Raw genomic sequence first — 22,426 nt, 5'->3', positions numbered from 1 at the left:
TGACATATCGCTGCAGAATGCTGTGGTAGCCATGCTGGTTAAGTGTGCCTTGAATTCTAAATAAATCACAAACAGTGTCACCAGGAAGCACCCCCACACCATCACACCTTCTCCATCCTCCACGGTGGGAACCACACATGCGGAGATCATCCGTTCACCTACTCTGTGTCTCACAAAGACACGGCGGTTGGAACCAAAAATCTCAAAACTCAGATTTCCACTGGTCTAATGTCCATTGCCCGTGTTTCTTGGCCCAAGCAAGTCCTTTAGTATAGGTTTCTTTGCAGCAATTAGACCATGAAGGTCTGATTCACGCAGTCTTCGCTGAACAGTTGATGTTGAGATGTGTCTGTTACTTGAACTCTGTGAAGCATTTATTTGGGCTGCAATTTCTGAGGCTGCTAACTCTAATGAACTTATCCTCCGCAGCAGAGGTAACTCCAGGTCTCCCTTTCCTGTGGCAGTCCTCATGAGAGCCAGTTTCATCATAGCGCTTGGTGGTTTTTATGACTGCACTTGAAGAAACTTAACGTTTCTGACATTTTCCGGATTGACTGACCTTCATGTCTTATAGTAATGATGGACTGTCGTTTCTCTAGTCTTATTTGAGCTGTTCTTGCCATAATATGGACTTGGTCTTTTACCAAATAGGGCCGTCTTCTGTATACCACCCCTACCTTGTCACAACACAACTGATTGGCTCAAACGCATTAAGCAGGAAAGAAATTCCAAAAATTAACAAGGCACACCTGTTAATTGAAAAGCATTCCAGGTGGCTACGTCATGAAGCTGGTTGAGAGAATGCAAAGTGTGCAAAGTTGTCATCAAGGCAAAGGGTGGCTACTTTGAAGAATCTCAAATATAGCATATATTTTGATTTGTTTAACACTTTTTTGGTTACTTCATGATTCCATGTGTTATTTCATAGTTTTGATGTCTTCACTATCATTCTACAATGTAGAAAATAGTCAAAATAAAGAAAAACCCGTGAATGAGGTGTGTCCAAACGTTTGACTGGTACTCTAGTTATCCAGGTCTCAAGACTAACTAAAATCAGAATCCTCCCAAAGTGCAATTTCAACCGTCGCAAACTGAAGATGAACCATCCCAAAATAAAATACCTTGTTTATTTTTATGTTTTGATATGCCAACATGGATCTAGTCTAGGACCTAAGTCATTCACAGTGATTTAAAAGGCTAATAAGAGCAGTGGTGTAAAGTACTTAAGTCATTTTTTAAATTATCTGTACTTTCCTATTTATATTTTGGACAACTTTTTCTTCACTACATTCCTAAAGAAAATAATGTACTTTTAACTCCATACATTGTCCATGAAACCCAAAAGAACTAGTTACATTTTGAATGCTTAGCAGGGCAGGAAAATGGTCCAAGTCATACACTTAAAGAGAACATCCCTTGTCATCCCTACTGCCTCTGATCTGGCAGTCTCACTAAACACAAACGCTTCGTTTGTAAATTATGTCTGAGTGTTGGATTGTGCCCCTGGCTTTCCGTAAATAAGAAAAAAATCGTGCCTTCTCATTTGCTTAATATAAAGAATTTGAAATGATTTATACTTTTACTTTTGATACTTAAGTATATTTTAGCAATTCAATGACTTTTGATACTTAATTATATGGAAAACCAAATACTTTTATTCAAGTAATATTTTACTGGGTGACTTTCACTTTTACTTGAGTCATTTTCTATTAAGGTGAAGTTGAAGTCGGAAGTGTACATACACCTTAGCCAAATACATTTAAACTCAGTTTCACAATTCATGACATTTAATCCTAGTAACAATTCCCTGTTTTAGGTCAGTTAGGATCACCACTTTATTTTAAGAATGTGAAATGTCAGAATAATAGTAGAGAGAATGATTTATTTCAGCTTTTATTTCTTTCATCACATTCCCAGTGGGTCAGAAGTTTACATACACTCAATTAGTATTTGGTAGCATTGCCTTTAAATTGTTTAACTTGGGTCAAACGTTTCAGGTAGCCTTCCACAAGCTTCCCACAATAAGTCAGGTTTGTAGATGTCCTTGCTCACACACATTTTTTCAGTTCACACACAGTCCACAAAGTTTCTATAGGATTTGAGGTAAAGCCATTTTGCCACAACTTTGGAAGTATGCTTGGGGTCATTGTCCATTTGGAAGACCCATTGGCAACCAAGCTTTAACTTCCTTACTGATGTCTTGAGATGTTGCTTCAATATATCCACAATTTTCCTCCTCATGATGCCATCTATTTTGTGAAGTGCACCAGTCCCTCTTACAGCAAAGCACCCCCACAACATGATGCTGCCACCCCCGTGCTTCACGGTTGGGATGGTGTTCTTTGGCTTGCAAGCATTTCCCTTTTTTCTCCGAAAATAACGATGATCATTATGGCCTAACAGTTCTATTTTTGTTTCGTCAGACCAGAGGACATTTCTCCAAAAAGTACAATCTTTGTCCCCATGTACAGTTGCAAACCGTAAGTATGGCTTTTTTATGGCGGTTTTGGAGCAGTGGCCTCCTTCTTGCTGAGCGGCCTTTCAGGTTATGTCGATATAGGACTCGTTTTACTGTGGATATAGATACTTTTGCACCGGTGTCCTCCAGCATCTTCACAATGTCTTTTGCTGTTGTTCTGGAATTTATTTGCACTTTTCGCACCAAAGTACGTTCAGAATCCGTCACCTTCCTGAGCGGTATGATAGCTGCGTGGTCCCATGATGTTTATACTTGCGTACTATTGTTTGTACAGATGAACATGGTACCTCCAGGCATTTAGAAATTGCTCCCAAAGATGAACCAGACTTGTGGAGGTCTAGAATTTTCTTTCTGTCTTGGCTGATTTCTTTTGATTTTCCCATGATGTCAAGCAAAGAGGCACTGAGTTTGAAGGTACACCTCCAATTGACTCAAATGATGTCAATTAGCCTATCAGCAGCTTCTTAAGCCATGACATCATTTACTGGAATTTTCCAAAACTGTTTAAAGGCACAGTCAACTTAGTGTATGTAAACTTCAGACCCACTGAAATTGTGATACAGTAAATTATAAGTGAAATAATCTGTCTGTAAACAATTGTTGGAAAAATTACTTGTGTCATGCACAAAGTGGATGTCCTAACCGACTTGCCAAAACTATAGTTTGTTAACAAATGTGTGGAGTGGTTAAAAAAATTAGTTAATGACGCCAACCTAAGTATATGTTCCGACTTCAACTTGTATAGACTTGGAATCACTGGCCACTTTAATAATGGAACACTAGTCACTATAATGTTTAAATAATGCCTACAGTATATACTGCTTTACTCATCTCATATATATATATATATATATATATATATATATATATATATATATATATATACATACTGTATTCTACTCTACTGTATTTTAGTCAATGCCACTCCATTGCTCAATCTAATATTTCTTAATTCCATTATTTTACTTTTAGATGTGTGTATTGTTGTGAATTGTTAAGATACTACTGCGCTGTTGGAGCTAGGAACACAAGCATTTCGCTACACACGCAATAACAATGCTAAATACGTGTATGTGACCAATAAAATTATTTGATTTGTGTGCCTTTCCAAATCATGCATTTACCCAAGATGGACCAATCAAGTTGTAGAAAAATCACAGATGATCAATGGAAACAGGATGCACCTGAGCTCAATTACAAGTCTCATAGCAAAAGGGTCTGAATACTTGTAAATAATGTTTATTATTTTTAAAATGTAATTCGTAGTCCAGCAGCCCAAGACAATCCTAGTCATATTAGCAACCCATGCTAGCTGTTGCATCTTTAGATCTCCCCTCTTTCTAAATGCTCATCTCGGTCACATAATACCACTGACATACGGTGCGCTTTTTACGACGGCTCCCGCCAATTGCATTTTGGAACATTCGAGTGTAGCCTATACTGCATTGTGCGCATTTATGCGCTTACCATGGGCCGGCGCAGCCAAAAGCATATTTGGCAGTGGGGAGATACGATCATAAAATAAGGAACTGATTCTGTGGTGCAAAGCCAGAAAGCCTGTAGGTGCTTGGCGCTTTACAGTGGGAAACCAAACTTATCATGGCATATTATTGGGGGGGTTGAAATTGACCCGTTGTACCGCAAATCACACACCTGCCCGAAGGGTCCCTGTGTAAGCTGGTCTTCAGTACCCTGTAACAAATCAACACAAATTTAACAGGATGTTATGATAAAATACCGTCAACATACACACACAGGTCTCTCAAGACCAGGATCGGGAAATGTAGAGTAACGCTATGTCATCTCCTCAAGGACAGTTTCTAGACTGTGTATCTGTTTCAAAACAGTGATCTAGCATTGGGGTGTGCACGACTTTCACCATCACAACATACGACCCAGTCAGACAGATTGTTAAGGTGTAAAGTAAAACCAGACGGAGTAAAAAAAACAAGAGCAGAGCTAATAGCAGCGGCCATTTTGTCACAGTCTCCCCAAATACCTCTCTCAAAACTGCTGCAGTCCAAGGATCAGGTTTCTCTAGAAAACATACTCCATCTAAATGCGATACATTTGATTTGATAAAGACAAGGTTCAATTACACAGCAGTGTAACGCATAGTGTAATGTGTCTGGAAACATTCTAGTAAACCTTACGACCATGGTGAAGGCTTGGGGCGGCAGGTAGCCTAGTGGTTAGAGCGTTGGGGCCAGTAACCGAAAGGTTACTAGATCGAATCCCCGAGCTGACAAGGTAAAAATCTGTCGTTCTTCCCCTGAACAAGGCAGTTAACCCACTGTTCCTAGGCCATCAGTGTAAATAAGAATTTCTTCTTAACTGACTTGACTAATTAAATAAAGATTAAATAAAAATAATAAAAGGCTGTATGGGGGAATCCTTAAAACAGTAAGTCAATCACATTGCTAAATCAATCTGATTTACTCCAGGATGTTTGAGGATGCTATAGAAAATGTATCATAGCTCATTGTCGTTTCCAGTTCATAATTATACATATTACAATTTATTAATTCATCCTATATTGAAAAAAAATAAAATAAAACCAGAAGCAAGAAGGACAATATGGAATGTATTTTCAGTAAATAAAATAAAGCTCCTACTGTCACACCAAGTCTGCTTTATTTCACCCACAGATATCGTGTCAAATAAAGCACCATTATATATATATAAAGATATATATATCTATCGTTTTCATATACACCGCCAGGCAACAACTAGAGAAGATTCTTTACAGAATCAAGTTTCTTGTGGTTCTTTTTTAATGTACAGGTAAACTTAGTTTGGATATTAACCACAGAAAAAAGCAAGGCAACTTTTGCCTCTTTCATAAAGTACAAAACTGGCACAGAGGACACCATTTTATACAGAGTAAAAATGCAATCAAATTAAATTGCATACAGAAGAGACTAAAATTTCTGTAAACCTTTCCCCATTACAGCAACCTCAAACAAATAAAACACTTCAAAAAGAACTCTGAAATCAGTTAAAAAAAAACAACGTTATTTTTGCCCTTAGAAAAAATGTGCTATAGTTTTTTATAACTTGATCTTTTTCGTCCAATGGATCGGCGGCTGTGCATGTTTATAGTCATTTGGGAGCATGCCGTCTAGCGCCTTCTTCTGTCATTGAAGCCGGAGAAGAGAGATCACGTGACATACCGGAGCACAAGAGCCAATCGATAGAAACACATCAGCAGAGGCCAACGCAACACACAGAGAAAAGGGAAACGACAAACGAAAGGATGAAAACAGGGAAAGAAAAGTGTTAAACGAAAGAGCATAATTAATTTAGAGAAAAGAAATAACAGACAAAAAAAAGATATTAAAAGGGCTCATGGTGCTGACAATAATAATGGTGATGTCACGAGGAGGCGGAGCAGGGCCCTTTCCCAGATAGTTTTGTAACCACGGCGATAGTGGCCTCCACTGTCCTGTAGAGCATTTCCAGTGTGTCCGGAGGCGGGGCCGAGTTTGTCAGAGCCTGCGAGGGGGCGTGGCTACTGCACCCTGGGACCTCCGGCCCCTCTCCTGCCAGCCCCAGGGCAGATGGGAAGGCCAGGTCCTCCGAGGCCAGGGCGGCCGAGCCTCCGCAAGTCTTAGAGCCCGTCTCCCTCTCCTCCTTTGTCTCAGCCATTGCCGCCGTTGCTTCCCTCCTCTCTTCCTCCTCCGCTCCTGCCATCGCTGCCTGCTGAGTCTGAGACAACTGAAGCTCCTCCCCCCCCTGTCCGCCGCCGTACGACAACTCTCCCGTCTCCGGGAGGGAGGAAGAGGATGATGATGAGGACGACGAGGAAGAGGAAGCCTCCATTTTCTCCTCCTTGGGGGAGGTGTCCCCTGGGGGTTGGCTGCAACTGGTGGCAGCGGTAGGATCCGGTGAGGGCGGGTCGTGCTCGGTTCCCGGGTCGATGAGGGACGAGGAGTCCCGTGTCTCTGTGTCCGAGGTGCTGGTGGGAGTCAGTGCCTCCTGGTGCTCCGGCTTCAGCTCGACACATGGGGGGAGGGATGAGGCGGCGGCGCAGGTGGGTCCGGAAACGGTCACACCCCCGGTGCTGGTGCCCGCGCTGGTGCCCTCCCCGGGGCCGTCGTCGCTACTCATCCGCCGGCGCTTCACTGGGGTGGCGCCCTCTTCCTCCGCTGAGAGAGAAGAAACTCAGGTGATTAACCTTCACATTGTGTACAGGTACTGCCATCATTAGCATTTTCAACTTCAATTCATCATTTCCCAACGAGTTTAAATGATAGAGTCCAACCCTGTTATGTGACAATAGGCTGAAAGGGACACCACACTTGACTACCATCAAAGCGTTTAAATGTTTCATGTTTGTGACAGTATACTGTATGCATGAGTGTGTGTCGTACCTTTGGCCTTGCGGTCCTTGGCCTCCTGTTCGAGCGCGCTGCGTTGCTGCACACAGGCGCTACACTTGGACAGCAACTCCTGCAGGGCCGGACCCAGAGCCGGGTCCAGCACCTGGGGTGTGTGTATGGACAACATCAACGCCAACGCTCGCAGGTCCTAAAGAGAGGGAGGTAGAGAGACAAAAGAACCGAAAGTGAATAAGGCGCGAATAGTGCATCATCAGAATGTGAATAAGGCGCGAATAGTGTATGAATAAGGGGTACAGACAGCGTTGAGGAGGCCGCTGGTCTTGCTCAGCTCCAGGCGGTGCGAGGCCAGCTCGGGCTGTAGGCTGTGGTACTCGTTCAGCAGGTTGGTCACCAGCAGACTGATCAGGTTGGCGCAGCTGGGGCCTGACAGCACCTGGCTCTGGACCTGAGAGATGACACACACACTTACGGTCATGCACTCGCAAGGCACATCAACTTGGTATTTAAAGTAGCAAGGGGTTGGCCTGAGTCCCAGATCAGATTATGCCGTCTCGCCAACATCATTGGGGTCATTTGAAGTTGATAAGATGGCAAAACAGATCTGGGACTCAGGCTACGCATGAAACCTTGGTAAAGGGTGCACTTCGTCATTGGATGCATAAATGAAATTACAGGCTATAAACAGGCTAAAGCAGAGGCTGTCAGCGTTGAAATAAACGGATGGTAGCGATGGCTCCAAGATGGCTACCTTGTGCAGGAAGCAGGTGAGGAAGGAGTAGGCCATGTTGTTGTTGAGGAAGGTCCTCTCATCCATCAGGATGCACTTGATGTACTCGCCGAAGGCCGGGTCCTCGCACAGTAGCTTCACACACGTCTTAGCCAGGGCTGACTACAGAACAGTACAGGAGATGTCAGTGACAGTGTACAATTAGTGTGTTTGTAGATTTAGATGCGGGTTAAGTGTATTTGAGATGCGCGTTAAGTGTGTTTCAGATGTGTGTTAAGTGTGTTTGCAAGTGAGAGAAATAGTGTGAGTGACTGTATTTGAGTGAGTGTTTGTGTTAAAGTGTGTGTTCGCACGTCTGTGTAAGTGTGTGTTATTTACCTGAGACTGGCAAAGCTCCGTCCACAGCTTGGGGAAGAGGGCCAAGTGCAGAGGCAAGCCCTCGTACGCTATCAGGACACCTGGAGTCAGAGAGACATGGTCATATTGGAGACCCCAGATACACACATACACAACCATAGAGCCTCTTAGGTCATTAGATAGAGAAACATTAGAAATGCATCCACACACAAACCCCCACTTACTCAGTTTGACAAGGGTCTCTGTGAACTTCTCGCAGTTGATGGCGACTCGACAAAGCAGGTGGATGAACTGGTGGTAAGACAGAAAGTAGTCTTGGAGCATCCGGTCATACACCTCATCTTTACCCTGAGAGAGGAAGGAGCGAGAGGAGGTAGGGGAGAGAGGAAGGGGAGAGAGAGGAAGGGGAGAGAGAGAAAGGGGAGAGAGAGAAAGGGGAGAGAGAGAAAGGGGAGAGAGAGAAAGGGGAGAGAGAGAAAGGGGAGAGAGAGAAAGGGGAGAGAGAGAAAGGGGAGAGAGAGAAAGGGGAGAGAGAGAAAGGGGAGAGAGAAAGGAGAGAGAGAAAGGAGAGAGAGAAAGGAGAGAGAGAAAGGAGAGAGAGAAAGGAGAGAGAGAAAGGAGAGAGAGAGACATGGAAGTTGATGATCATTGTCAACGACAGCAAGAAGACCACACTAGCGCAAACATACACACGGAATGAACAGACCTTGAACTGCGAAGAAACATCAGCTGCGGCCCTACCGGGCACCGTTTCCACTTATCCAACCATTCTTTTAACCAGGTAGGACACATTTCATTTAAGAGAAGACACCAGGTAAGCTATCGAGAACAATCTCCCCAAAAACAAAGATCCTCTTCAGCATTAAGACCACTGGTCTGTTAACTACCATCAATACTTAAGATGAAGACAGTCTTTGGCACAAAGCTCATGTTAAGAAACTGATGAATCGGCCAAGAGACAAAGCAGTGGTACTATTCAGAGAGACACACCTTGCTGGTCTCCACCATGGAAGGCAGGAGGCACATGTTGAGTTCAGGACGAGGGGGTCTGATGATGTTCTTGCCTCCCATCAGCTTGATGTTCTCTCTGCAGGGCAGGTAAGGCCCAAAGGACACTGTGTACAAAGAGACAGTCACATTCACACAAATCACAGAGGGACAAATCCTACCTGGTCTCACGCAAATCTACAGCAACATTTAAGTCAACGGGAGATTTGGACAAAAAAAACATGTTTATTTTCTCTCTCAATATCTGCAGGACAGTCAGAGACTCCCCGGTACTCTGGCCTGCACTAGGAGAACCAGAGGCTACAGACAGAGCCAGGGTTCTTATGACAGCATGCTGCTACATATAATACGTCAACTGTGTAGTCTTCTTCATCATTATTATTTTCATGATTGCTTGTGTTGGTCCTCGTTAACTTGCGTCAGTACATTAGTTGTTAGCGTAGCAGTTGGAGAGGGACTCACTGGGGATGTTGCTGTGGTGGTAGGTGCAGTGGTTGTGCTGCAGGAAGGGCACCAGCGTGTGCAGGAAGTCATGGGGACTCAACAGGACCAGCTCCTTCAGGACATCTGGACGGGGGGGGGGGGGGGGACGGGACAGAAACACACAGGAACTAGTTGTGGCATCACGTCGAGGGATTTGAATTGTTCCAAAGGTCTATTGTATATACGATGTGGAATAGTTTAGAGGGGAAATGTGGTCAAATATTATCCAAATGGTGTGTGTGTGTTCTCTCACCCAGGCAGGCGTTGCGGAGCTCCGGGGGGCTGTAGGAGTTGAGGAGGGTGAGCAGCTTGTGGGCGAAGTCAATCCTCTCCTGCCACTGGATAAGAGCCTGCTTCACGTCTATAGGAGAACAGTTATACAGAGACGTTACACCAGGGTCCTTAAATAAAAAGGCTGTGACAGAAGAACACAGGGCTTATTCACAAGGGGGTGAATCCTAACTTTCACTTCAGTCAAATATTCTCTTAGTCATTAGCATTGATGTCAATGGGAGACAGAACATTTGACTTGGAAAGGTAGGTGGTCAGTATAGAATAAATATCTTCAAAGTAACGACTCGGGATGTCGGTTGTGACATGAAAGCTTAGTTTTAGTAATAATACTTGTTCACATTTTACCACTTTAGATTCTACAAAACAATAAAAAAAGTTGCTAGCGAAAGCCAGGATACTTGTCACATAACTGGCGTGTTCTTTTTTTAAAAACTTCCTGTCGCAAGGCATTCTGGTACTTGCAGTCAATAGCGTAATCCAATACTAACTTATACAACAGAAATATGTACATAGTTCTCTCAATCTCCATCACATGAATTCTACAAATATTTTACTCTTACATATAAAATATCTTTAGATACAGCTCAATGAATAAACATGAACTCTGTAACCCATTAAAGTTACAACATCCAGAGAGGGGGAGTGTGGGTAGCTTTTGCTGACCTTTGCGCTGCAGATAGGGCCGCGTGGCCTTGAGTACCGACAGGAAGATGGACAGCAGCTCCACCAGGTCCCCCGTCACATGACACGCTGTGGCCTCGTGGTACATCATGTGCAGGGTGTTGAACGACTAGAGAGAGAGAGAGAGAGAGAGAGAGAGAGAGAGACAGAGAGAGAGAGAGAGAGAGAGAGAGAGAGAGAGAGAGACAGAGAGAGACACAGAGAGAGAGACAGAGAGAGAGACAGAGAGAGAGAGACACAGAGAGACACAGAGAGAGAGACAGAGAGAGAGACAGAGAGAGAGACAGAGAGAGAGACAGAGAGAGACAGAGAGAGACAGAGAGAGACACAGAGAGACACAGAGAGACACAGAGAGACACAGAGAGACAGAGAGAGACAGAGAGAGACAGAGAGAGACAGAGAGAGACACAGAGAGACACAGAGAGACACAGAGAGACACAGAGAGACAGAGAGACACAGAGAGACACAGAGAGACACAGAGAGACACAGAGAGACACAGAGAGACAGAGAGAGACAGAGAGACACAGAGAGACACAGAGAGACAGAGAGAGACAGAGAGACACAGAGAGACACAGAGAGACACAGAGAGACACAGAGAGACAGAGAGAGACAGAGAGAGACAGAGAGACACAGAGAGAGACAGAGAGAGAGAGAGAGACACAGAGAGACAGGTCAAATGACAGGCAACAGTTTATGTTTGAAATTAAACCTACATTGACGCTTAACGTTCCTACACTTTACAGTAAAATATCATTTTACTGGATACAGTTCACAATGAAGAAACTATCAAACTACTGACATTATTTGCAGGGTGTTGAATGACTGCAGGATGCAGAGAGAGGGAGAGAGGGAGGGAGGGAGGGAGAGGGGGAGGGAGAGGGGGAGGGAGGGAGGGAGGGAGGGAGGGAGGGAGGGAGGGAGGGAGGGAGGGAGGGAGGGAGGGAGGGAGGGAGGGAGGGAGGGAGGGAGGGAGGGAGGAGGGAGGGGCATGTCAAAGGACAGGACATGATTTATGTAACAGCTGATGTCATGATGAACCTCTATAAACACCCTTTAGTTTGAGAAACTATATTGGATATAAACTACATTAAAAAGCTCATATTATTAACCCGTTAACTCCAACCAAGTCTTGATTTCCGCTTTCACTCGGCTGAGTGATGAACGAGACTTGGAAATGTGACGAGTCTACCCCCAACCCCACTTTCCTAAAACAAACTCAGAATTATAATAAACAAGCCAGGGAAATGATGCAATGTATAAATGGTTCAATATAAGCCTGATGACCATAACTAGTAAACGTGTGCAGAAGGTCTCGTCGTACCTCTGTCATCAGGATGAGTCCTCTGTTGAAGACCACCAGTAGTCTGTCCTCGTCGTTCTCCAGTAACACACGGAAGGCACTGGGAATGAAGACACAAAACACCAGATACATTATATCATAGACATATACAGGATTTCACACAGCTTTCATTTCAAAAGAAACACCGTGCCCATGTGATTCTCTAAAAAGGCATCAGTCATCTCTCTGGTTAGGTTACCATGTGATTCTCTAAAAAGGCATCAGTCATCTCTCTGGTTAGGTTACCATGTGATTCTCTAAAAAGGCATCTCTCTGGTTAGGTTACCATGTGATTCTCTAAAAAGGCATCTCTCTGGTTAGGTTACCATGTGATTCTCTAAAAAGGCATCTCTCTGGTTAGGTTGCCATGTGATTCTCTAAAAAGGCATCTCTCTGGTTAGGTTACCATGTGATTCTCTAAAAAGGCATCAGTCATCTCTCTGGTTAGGTTACCATGTGATTCTCTAAAAAGGCATCAGTCATCTCTCTGGTTAGGTTACCATGTGATTCTCTAAAAAGGCATCAGTCATCTCTCTGGTTAGGTTACCATGTGATTCTCTAAAAAGGCATCTCTCTGGTTAGGTTACCATGTGATTCTCTAAAAAGGCATCTCTCTGGTTAGGTTACCATGTGATTCTCTAAAAAGGCATCTCTCTGGTTAGGTTACCATGTGATTCTCTAAAAAGGCATCAGTCATCTCTCTGGTTAGGTTACCATGTGATTCTCTAAAAAGGCATCAGTCATCTCTCTGGTTAGGTTACCATGTGATTCTCTAAAAAGGCATCTCTCTGGTTAGGTTACCATGTGATTCTCTAAAAAGGCATCTCTCTGGTTAGGTTACCATGTGATTCTCTAAAAAGGCATCTCTCTGGTTAGGTTACCATGTGATTCTCTAAAAAGGCATCTCTCTGGTTAGGTTACCATGTGATTCTCTAAAAAGGCATCTCTCTGGTTAGGTTACCATGTGATTCTCTAAAAAGGCATCTCTCTGGTTAGGTTACCATGTGATTCTCTAAAAAGGCATCTCTCTGGTTAGGTTACCATGTGATTCTCTAAAAAGGCATCTCTCTGGTTAGGTTACCATGTGATTCTCTAAAAAGGCATCTCTCTGGTTAGGTTACCATGTGATTCTCTAAAAAGGCATCTCTCTGGTTAGGTTACCATGTGATTCTCTAAAAAGGCATCTCTCTGGTTAGGTTACCATGTGATTCTCTAAAAAGGCATCTCTCTGGTTAGGTTACCATGTGATTCTCTAAAAAGGCATCTCTCTGGTTAGGTTGCCATGTGTTCATATTTTAAAGCTCTGCAGATGCTTCTTATCTGGGCCGTGTTCATTTGGGCATGCAAATGTTTTTAAAACGTTTTGCAACAAATGATTGTGTCCTATTGGACAATTCCAGGTAGTCCCTGTTTGTCCTTTTTCTTCCATGTGGTGCCTTATGAACATGACCCTGGTGGCAAGTGTGAGTGAGCAGGTTCCCCCTCCCTTGCCCCCTGTGCGCGATCTCCCCTCTCTCTGTGTCTGTCTGTGTGTGTGTGTGTTCTCCTCTCTGTGTGTGTGTGTGTGTTCTCCTCTCTGTGTGTGTGTGTGTGTTCTCCTCTCTGTGTGTGTGTGTGTTCTCCTCTCTGTGTGTGTGTGTGTGTGTTCTCCTCTCTGTGTGTGTGTGTGTTCTCCTCTCTGTGTGTGTGTGTGTGTGTGTGTTCTCCTCTCTGTGTGTGTGTGTGTGTGTGTTCTCCTCTCTGTGTGTGTGTGTGTGTGTGTTCTCCTCTCTGTGTGTGTGTGTGTGTGTGTGTTCTCCTCTGTGTGTGTGTGTGTGTGTGTGTGTGTGTGTGTGTTCTCCTCTCTGTGTGTGTGTGTGTGTTCTCCTCTCTGTGTGTGTGTGTGTGTGTGTGTGTTCTCCTCTCTGTGTGTGTGTGTGTGTGTGTTCTCCTCTCTGTGTGTGTGTGTGTGTGTGTTCTCCTCTCTGTGTGTGTGTGTGTGTGTGTTCTCCTCTCTGTGTGTGTGTGTGTGTGTGTGTTCTCCTCTCTGTGTGTGTGTGTGTGTGTGTTCTCCTCTCTGTGTGTGTGTGTGTGTGTGTTCTCCTCTCTGTGTGTGTGTGTGTGTGTGTGTTCTCCTCTCTGTGTGTGTGTGTGTGTGTGTTCTCCTCTCTGTGTGTGTGTGTGTGTGTGTTCTCCTCTCTGTGTGTGTGTGTGTGTGTGTGTGTGTGTTCTCCTCTCTGTGTGTGTGTGTGTGTGTGTTCTCCTCTGTGTGTGTGTGTGTGTGTGTGTTCTCCTCTGTGTGTGTGTGTGTGTTCTCCTCTCTGTGTGTGTGTGTGTGTTCTCCTCTCTGTGTGTGTGTGTGTGTGTTCTCCTCTCTGTGTGTGTGTGTGTGTTCTCCTCTCTGTGTGTGTGTGTGTGTGTGTGTGTTCTCCTCTCTGTGTGTGTGTGTGTGTGTGTGTTCTCCTCTGTGTGTGTGTGTGTGTTCTCCTCTGTGTGTGTGTGTGTGTTCTCCTCTGTGTGTGTGTGTGTGTTCTCCTCTGTGTGTGTGTGTGTGTGTGTTCTCCTCTCTGTGTGTGTGTGTGTGTGTTGTCCTCTTGTGTGTGTGTGTGTGTGTTCTCCTCTGTGTGTGTGTGTGTGTGTTCTCCTCTCTGTGTGTGTGTGTGTGTTCTCCTCTCTGTGTGTGTGTGTGTGTTCTCCTCTCTGTGTGTGTGTGTGTGTGTGTGTGTGTTCTCCTCTCTGTGTGTGTGTGTGTGTGTGTTCTCCTCTCTGTGTGTGTGTGTGTGTTCTCCTCTCTGTGTGTGTGTGTGTGTGTGTGTGTTCTCCTCTCTGTGTGTGTGTGTGTGTGTGTGTTCTCCTCTCTGTGTGTGTGTGTGTGTGTGTGTTCTCCTCTCTGTGTGTGTGTGTGTGTGTGTGTGTTGTCCTCTCTGTGTGTGTGTGTGTGTGTGTGTTGTCCTCTCTGTGTGTGTGTGTGTGTGTGTGTTGTCCTCTCTGTGTGTTACCTGATGAGTGTGGTCCAGCAGGAGCGTCCGTCCAGGCAGCGGAGGTAGCAGCTGATGGTGGTCTTCTTAAACTGCTTGACGTCCTCCAGCTCCTCCTCCCTCATGTCCGACCGCTGGGCCACAAACAGCTGCATCAGGTTGAACAGCTCCTCCACCGCCTGCAGGGGGACAAACACACCAGACACACCAGACACACCAGCCACACCAGACACACCAGACACACCAGACAGTGGTCAGAGATTCAACAGAGACAAACGCAAATCAACCTCATACAGGAGTCAGAGAGCCCATCTAGAAACATCAGCCCCCACTACTACCCATCTGATCTCTTCAGGAAGTGCCTAGGGGATGTTTCTGGACAGGGCACATGACTGAGGGGGTCATGGACATAGGCAGTATAACAGAGGGGTAAGATAGTTGCCTGAGGCAGTAAGAGAAAACAGATAGATTGACAGTCACACACCAGCACCCAGTCAAATCAGGTAATCTTCCCATTATACACAAAGGGACAGAGTCAGTCAGACCACCCACCCCTGGGTACTGGCTGGCGTGCGGCGTCAGGTTCTTGAAGGCCCACTGGATGTTCTGGTGCGAGGCCAGCTGACGGGTGAAGGCGGGCGACTGCTCGCAGCACATCCTCAGGATGCCGTAGTACGCCGGCAGCATTCCCCGGTTGAACAGCACCACCTGTTGGGAAAGCAGGCTTTCAGACTCGCCTCTAGCGACTTGTGTTCCTGCTAGTAACATTTGTACATTTACAACTTGTTCCTGGATAAACAGCTAAGAAAAGTTTCAGAGACCGCCGCTCAACGCTAGTCGAAGACGCTTCTTTGCACTGAAGGTTAAAACTACTGAACTGTTGGACGTAGGTGCAGGGAGTTGGGTAAACATGAAGTTGGAATGGACAGTAGTCTGTGGCAGTAGCGTGGAAGCATTAGTCCTAAAAGTGGTTGTGGAAAACGTGCACCACACAACTCATCACCTACTGGAGGTAGAATTATGCAACTTCCTAAACATGCTTCAGATTGGTATCGCCTTTGCCCATTTTAGTGTCATGCTTCCCAACGGTTGACCAAGTGGTACTGGTCCTATTGCTAGGACCTCTGCTCGCATCTAGATTTACATTTTTATAATTAGGCTGTCTTTGCAGCTATATTTATTATTTCCACCTCCTGGTCGTCGTGGTCGGCCAGGATGTAGTTGAAGGCGATGTTCTTAGTGACCACGGCGTTCTGGACGACCAGCCGGACGTTCTCGGGACACTCCATACAGACGTTGTGCCAGAAGGAGAGCAGGGCCTGCTTGTTGTGGTTCGTGGCGATGGCTGGTTCAGACAGCTTGGGCTGACAGAGAAACATGGAGAAAGATCAGACAAGTGTTCTTACTGCAGCTGAATTATTTCATTACTATCACTAATGTTATTCTTCAATAAGGTGTGTGTAGGTGAACACACCACAGAGGAAGAGAAACCAAACAAATCTAAAAGTAGTTGATATGCTTCATTGTTTTATTTGAAGTGTACGCCTTGAGATGTACTAAACACCTGTATTTATTGTAGTGTAGTGCGGTGAACGCACAGACAAACTTCTAATGACTTTATGAATAATATGCAAATATAATACTAGTCTAATTTATCGCACTCAACTCTTCCCGAAGCAAACAAAGCCCTTTCACCCTCCCATCCCCTCACCTGGAAGAGGTTCCACAGGTCCATGAAGTAACCGGAGAACATGAGCTTCTCCGTCTTGGAGATGAGGCAGTAGGTCATGAAGCTGAAGTACTGCACCAGCTTGGTGGTCCCATGCACCGCCGCGTCCACGTACAGCTTGGCCCGGCCCAGCAGGCCCAGAAGCAGGTTGTACACCTGGTATAGGAGCCAAGGGAAAGACTGGAGATATTATTCTCTATTTTTCATACAAAATAACCATAACTTCAAAACGGTTCCTCTGAAACACGGACACTTCAATCTAATCGTTGTACATGCATAATACAATTTCTTCAAAAGACACAGTTAGTCTCCTTTATGGGTTGTAAATTAAATCCACTAATCCCAGTTTCAACAAAATATCTGTACTTGAAGTCTTCGAAATAGAAGATATCATCCAAAGTCTGAGCAGGTGATCAGAAAATACCAGGATATGGATATTATTGCAGAGACCTGATTGGTCCACTAATGATGGACACCGTTTGACCTGACCCCATTTTAACTGTATAATTAGCTCATTAGTGGTAGTAATCTTGTTGTGGGTTAGGTTGTTGGAGCTTATGTGTTATTGTAGCGACAAGGGGATGTACAAAGTGTCGGTCTCAGGTCACACACCGTTGGTGCTGTATATGAACACTAAGGAAGTAGGTAAGAGAGCAACAGTCAGGTTGATGTTAAGCCAAGTTAGTTTGTGAGCAACAAGGGCAAGGAGAGGTGGAACTCAACATCAATGTGAGGACAAGAGTTGAAGAGGGAGGAAACATCTGTGGGGGACCAGAGGGGCCCCAGCGACACTAACTACAGCTCTCTCTCTCACACAGACACACACTCGGCCACAGAAGGTTCTGGACACCAACAAGAGAGGCACAGACCTAGTTTCCGTCCAGCAACAGAGACTCATTGTTTATCTTAGACTTACAAGAAGGGGAAATCCGCCTAGTCGGGGTATAAATATATATGCTTGTGTAACTTGCACGCAGGGACGGTCCTTGCCTTTCTGCCGCCCTAGGCGAGACAACAAAAAAACGTCCAAAAGACGTCGCCTCATGCTTGTATTTTACAGTTTTTTTTTTTACCAGGTAAGTTGACTGAGAACACATTCTCATGTACAGCAACGGCCTGGGGAATAATTACAAGGGAGAGGAGGGGGATGAATCAGCCAATTGGAAGCTGGGGATGATTAGGTGGCCATGATGGTATGAGGGCCAGCTTGGGAATTTAGCCAGGACACCGGGGTTAACACCCCTACTCTTACGATAAGTGCCATGGGATCTTTAGTGACCACAGAGAGTCAGGACACTCGTTTAATGTCCCATCCAAAAGACAGCACCGTACACAGGGCAGTGTCATGGGGTATTGGGATATTTTTTAGACCAGAGGTAAAGAGTGCCTCCTACTGGCCCTCCAACACCACTTCCAGCAGCATCTGGTCTCCCATCCAGGGACTGACCAGGACCAACCCTGCTTAGCTTCAGAGGCAAGCCAGCAGTGGGATGCAGGGTGGTATGCTACTGGCTTACTGGGGTGCAGCCTACCATGTCGGCCAGCCCTGGAATTTTATGAATACCCATACACATGGTAGGCCCACCATTTGGAAAACAGGCCGTTGCATTGGCATTATTAGTCCCGATTCCTGTGACTAATCAATTTGGCTATTTAAGCTCTGAATATCAGCTACCCAACTTCATCAGGAGTTATCGTGAGCCTATTTGAAATGTGTTTGCACAACAGGAAATGCAGAAATATTTGAATTTTTCGCTATGATCAACTGGTCAAAAAAATGTACAGATACAAACTTGAAACCACTGATCATGACAACGGGGTGATAGTAGATTCTAGACAGTCCATTTTACTCTGACCTGACCTGTTTTTAGGATACGTTGTTTGTTAACGTGACAGGGTATTTTTTATGTGATTGGGCGCCATTTCATTTGATCAGAGAAACCTGCATGATGTAAAAAGTGTCTGTCTTAATAAATTGTCAAATTGTATCTGCAGCCTGTAGACTACAGAAAAGGCTACGTGCTCATTCTACCATATGCTTTATCGGCTACATGATTTGCGTTACGATTTTCCTTTTGACCGAATGTTGGTGGAGCGCCGCATCTCTGCAATAGCACCCTGGAGAAGCGCGCTGGAAATGGACAAGCACAATATTTTACGCCCCCCTTTTCTCGGTGTCCGTCTGTACCATGAGTAGAACCGAACACTAATAGAACACAGGACTGCAGTGAGTACCCGTACCTGGTGGAGCACCACGGTGGTGTCGGGGGACAGGGGCAGGTCCCGCGTGGGGAGGTGGAGGGAACGCGTGGAGCGGAACATCTGGCGGAACGAGTTGCTGGGAATCAGGGAGACCAGGAGGTAGGCTGCCGCTAGAGGGACAGAGGGACAATTCAGAGTTAGAGAAGCATTTTGTCTAAATGACTGTCCTTTTTATATTTCCAGGCTAACTACACACAATTGTTATTTTGCTAGAGTGAGAAGAGAATGATGGGGGATGAGTGCAGTGGTACCTAGCACTCTGTTGGTTCTCTGTGAGAGGTGGGGATGGAAGCGAGAGAGGGAGTAACAAATAACACACAAGATGAAAGGGCACTTTTGTAACCCGTTTAGGGCATTGTTTTATGGGGAGCTTTTGTAACCTACACTATATATACACAAAAGTATGTGGACACGCTGCTGACAGCTGTATAAAATCGAGCATAGACAAGCATTGGCAGTAGAATGGCCTTACTGAAGAGCTCAGTGACTTTAAAAACGTTGGACGGGCTTCCCTGATAGAGCTGCCCCGGTCAACTGTAAGATCAGATGGATGCAGGAATGATTGCGCAAGGCCAGGGGTCAAAGCACCACATAGCTTAACCATGGAAATGCTGAACAGGATGGAGTGGCGTTGTGTTGTAGTGAAATCTGTATTTAATGTTTGCTTTATGGACTTCTTTCAAAGACGTCGTTGCAGCGCCATCTACTTGCTGTATTTATTTCCTTGTTTTTGAGAGAAACTCCTACTCAAATGAATTTATTTCCTTTGTTATTGTTGACGTCAACGTTTTTATTCTGATACCACTATTTTTGTACTATACTCTTGTTTTATTCTGTTGAATGAAAGGCTGAGAGACCACAGCCCAATTTGGACTGCATGTTAAGAGGCTGCATGTTTCATCTGAGAAGTACGTGTTCGGCAAGTGGAAATATGTCTGATAAGCAGTAAGAAGTTCGCTTTATGATCCTTCGAGGTCGGCTCTTCCTATCATTCTGAATCCAAATTCACCAAGCGTTGGATTGTTCACCCACTTATATAAACCTTCCATTGATCTCACTGTGCAATCATTACACAAGGACTGTGAGGAGAATGTGTATACAGAAGATCCCAGAAGAAAGAAAGAAAAGTTAATTTTCTTAACGCCTTGTATCTGGTGGCAACCTGACCGACAGGAAGTAGAGGAGAAAGCCCCTCTTGCACAGCACCACTTTTTAATAAGAGCGTTGATACTATGGAAAAAAGAATGATGAACAAAAATCACCCTATTTTGAAGTGGAAACGTCTAGGAGCAACAACGGCTCAACCGCAAAGTGGTAGGCCGCACAAGCTCATAGAACAGGACCACCGAGTGCCCGTAGGGCGCAAAAATCGTCTGTCCTCGGTTTCAACACTCAATACAGAGTTCCAAAACTGCCTCTGGAAGCAACGTCAGCACAATAACTGTTTCTATGGAACTTCATGAAATGGGTTTCCATGGCCGAGCAGCCACACACACAAGACTAAGATCACCATGTGCAATGCCAAGCAAGCTGGAGTGGTGTAAAGCTCGTCGCCATTGGACTCTGGAGCAGCGGAAACGCGTTCTCTGGAATGATGAAACACGATTCATCATCTGGCAGTCCGACGGACTAATCTGGGTTTGGCAGATGCCAGGACGACGCTACCTGCCCCAATGCATAGTGCCAACTGTAAAGTTTGGTGGAGGAGGAATAATGGTCTGGGTCTGTATTTCATGGTTTGCGCTAGGCCCCTTAGTTCTAGTGAAGGGAAATCTTAACGCTACAGCATGACATGCTAGACGATTCTGTACTTCCAACTTTGTGGCAACAGTTTGGGAAGGCCCTTTCCTGTTTCAGCATGACAATGCCCCCATGCACAAAGCGAGGTCCATACAGAAATCGTTGGTCAAGATCGGTGTGGAAGAACTTGACTGGCCTGCACAGGGCCCTGACCTCAACCCCAGAGAACACTTTTGGGATGAATTGGAACGCTGCGAGCCAGGCCTAATCGCCCAACATCAATGGCCGACATCACTAATGCTCGTGGCTGAATGGAAGCAAGTCCCCGCAGCAATGTTCCAACATCTAATGGAAAGCGTTCCCAGAAGAGCGGAGGCTGTTTTTGCAGAAAAGGGGAGACCAACTCCATATTTAATGGCCATGATTTTGGAATGACAAGTACGACGAGCAGGTGTCCATATACTTTGCAGTGTAGCTAGTACGAACTTCCAGACAGAGAAAGACATCACACGTGTTCTTACAGGTGCGGACACGGGGGTAGTTGTGGGCCAGTAGGAAGCGCTCCACCCAGTTTTCCATGTTCTGCAGCACCCAGCTGTGAGCCAGCTTGTTCCTGGGGGTCTGCACCGCCAACCAGTCCAGACACTGGCTAGGGTTGTACTCTATCACCTGGGAGAGAACACACGCAACAAATATTTTAGGCAACGGCATCAAGATTAACTGAAATAACTTGATAATGTGGATTAAGGACAAATAGATGAATAAATTGATGTTTAACTGAAGTAACGTGATAATTTGTACGTCGCTCTGGATAAGAGCGTCTGCTAAATGACTTAAATGTAAATGTAATAAAGAACAATGAATCAGATGAACCTATGTGCCTTCAAAGCCCATCACTAAGCTAAGGACCCTGGGACTGAACACCTCCCTTTGCAACTGGATCCTGGACTTCCTGTCGGGCCGCTCCTAGGTGGTATGGGTAGGCAACAAGACATCCGCCTCGCTGACCATCAACACCGGGTCCCCTCAGGGGCGCGTGCTTAGTCCCCTCCTATAATCCCTGTTCACCCACGACTGCGTGGCAACGCCTAACTCCAACACCATCATTAAGTTCACTGACGACACGACGGTGATAGGCCTGATCACCGACGACAAGACAGCCTATAGGGAGGTCAGTGACCTGGCAGTGTGGTGCCAGGACAACAACCTCTTCCCTCAACGTCAGCAAGACAAAAAGGAGCTGATCGAGGACTACAGGAAACGGAGAGCCGAGCACGCCCCCATCCACGGGCTGTAGTGGCGTGGGTCTAGAGCCTCATGTTCCTCACTAAGGAATTATCATGGTCCACACACACCAACACAGTCGTCAAGGCCACACAATGCCTCTTGCCGCTCAGGAGGCTGAAACAATTTGGCATGGGCCCTCAGATTCTCAACCAAGTTCTACAGCTGCACCATTGAGAGAATCTTGACTGGCTGAGTCACCGCTTGGTACGGCAACTGCTAGATGGCTACCCGGACTATCTGCATTGACCCTTTTTGCACCAGCTCTTGACTCATCACATACGCTGCTGCTACTGTTTATTATCTATCCTGTTGCCGAGTCACTTGACCCCTACCTATATGTGCACATCTACCTCAATGACCTTGTACCCCTGCACATCGACTTGGCTATATACACGGGTAACAGCACCAAGATATTATTTATTTCTTCTATTATTATAATTGTTCTATCTAAACCGTTGGGAAGGGCCCGTAAGGATCACTGTTAGTCTACACCTGCTGTTAACGAAGCATGTGACCAATAACATGTGATTCTATGTTGAGTGTGTGTGACCGTACCTCCCAGATCCTCTGTAATATGTATGAGGCGAAGGAAGGCATGCCCGGAGGACCACCTGACAGCTCCATCAGCATGGTGAGCAGCTTGAAGAAAGGGTTTGCCGCCTAAAAGAGGGATGCAGAGAGAGAGAGCGAGAGAGAAGGGGATAGAGAGAGATGAGAGAAAGTAGAGCACATTTAAGGGA

The 22,426-nt window shown here is 45.4% G+C and overlaps 1 protein-coding gene across 7 annotated transcripts in view; it reads right to left on the bottom strand.

Annotated features, from left to right (window-relative positions):
* Window positions 1-3,702: 3,702 nt before the first annotated feature.
* usp34 (ubiquitin specific peptidase 34) overlaps window positions 3,703-22,426 on the bottom strand; it is a 71,577-nt gene continuing 52,853 nt past the window's right edge. For all 7 annotated transcript variants that reach the window (XM_045691277.2, XM_045691278.2, XM_045691280.2 and 4 more), the window contains exons 61-78: window positions 22,242-22,346; window positions 20,921-21,068; window positions 18,639-18,769; window positions 16,380-16,553; window positions 15,859-16,032; window positions 15,221-15,376; window positions 14,690-14,847; window positions 11,694-11,772; window positions 10,355-10,481; window positions 9,651-9,758; window positions 9,377-9,481; window positions 8,897-9,021; window positions 8,131-8,254; window positions 7,928-8,007; window positions 7,571-7,711; window positions 7,121-7,267; window positions 6,853-7,009; window positions 3,703-6,627 (exon numbers count right to left, since the gene is read on the bottom strand). In XM_045691277.2, the coding sequence (XP_045547233.2) occupies window positions 5,855-6,627; window positions 6,853-7,009; window positions 7,121-7,267; window positions 7,571-7,711; window positions 7,928-8,007; window positions 8,131-8,254; window positions 8,897-9,021; window positions 9,377-9,481; window positions 9,651-9,758; window positions 10,355-10,481; window positions 11,694-11,772; window positions 14,690-14,847; window positions 15,221-15,376; window positions 15,859-16,032; window positions 16,380-16,553; window positions 18,639-18,769; window positions 20,921-21,068; window positions 22,242-22,346 (3,012 nt within the window). In that variant the 3' untranslated portion in view covers window positions 3,703-5,854. The remainder of the gene's footprint in view (window positions 6,628-6,852; window positions 7,010-7,120; window positions 7,268-7,570; window positions 7,712-7,927; window positions 8,008-8,130; window positions 8,255-8,896; window positions 9,022-9,376; window positions 9,482-9,650; window positions 9,759-10,354; window positions 10,482-11,693; window positions 11,773-14,689; window positions 14,848-15,220; window positions 15,377-15,858; window positions 16,033-16,379; window positions 16,554-18,638; window positions 18,770-20,920; window positions 21,069-22,241; window positions 22,347-22,426) is intronic.

The sequence above is a fragment of the Salmo salar genome, chromosome 12 (genome assembly GCF_965601325.2).
Source record: "Salmo salar chromosome 12, fSalSal1, whole genome shotgun sequence".
Lineage (NCBI taxonomy): Eukaryota > Metazoa > Chordata > Actinopteri > Salmoniformes > Salmonidae > Salmo > Salmo salar.
Note: the sequence above shows the minus strand (reverse complement) of the source record. Positions and strands in the feature narration are given on the sequence as shown.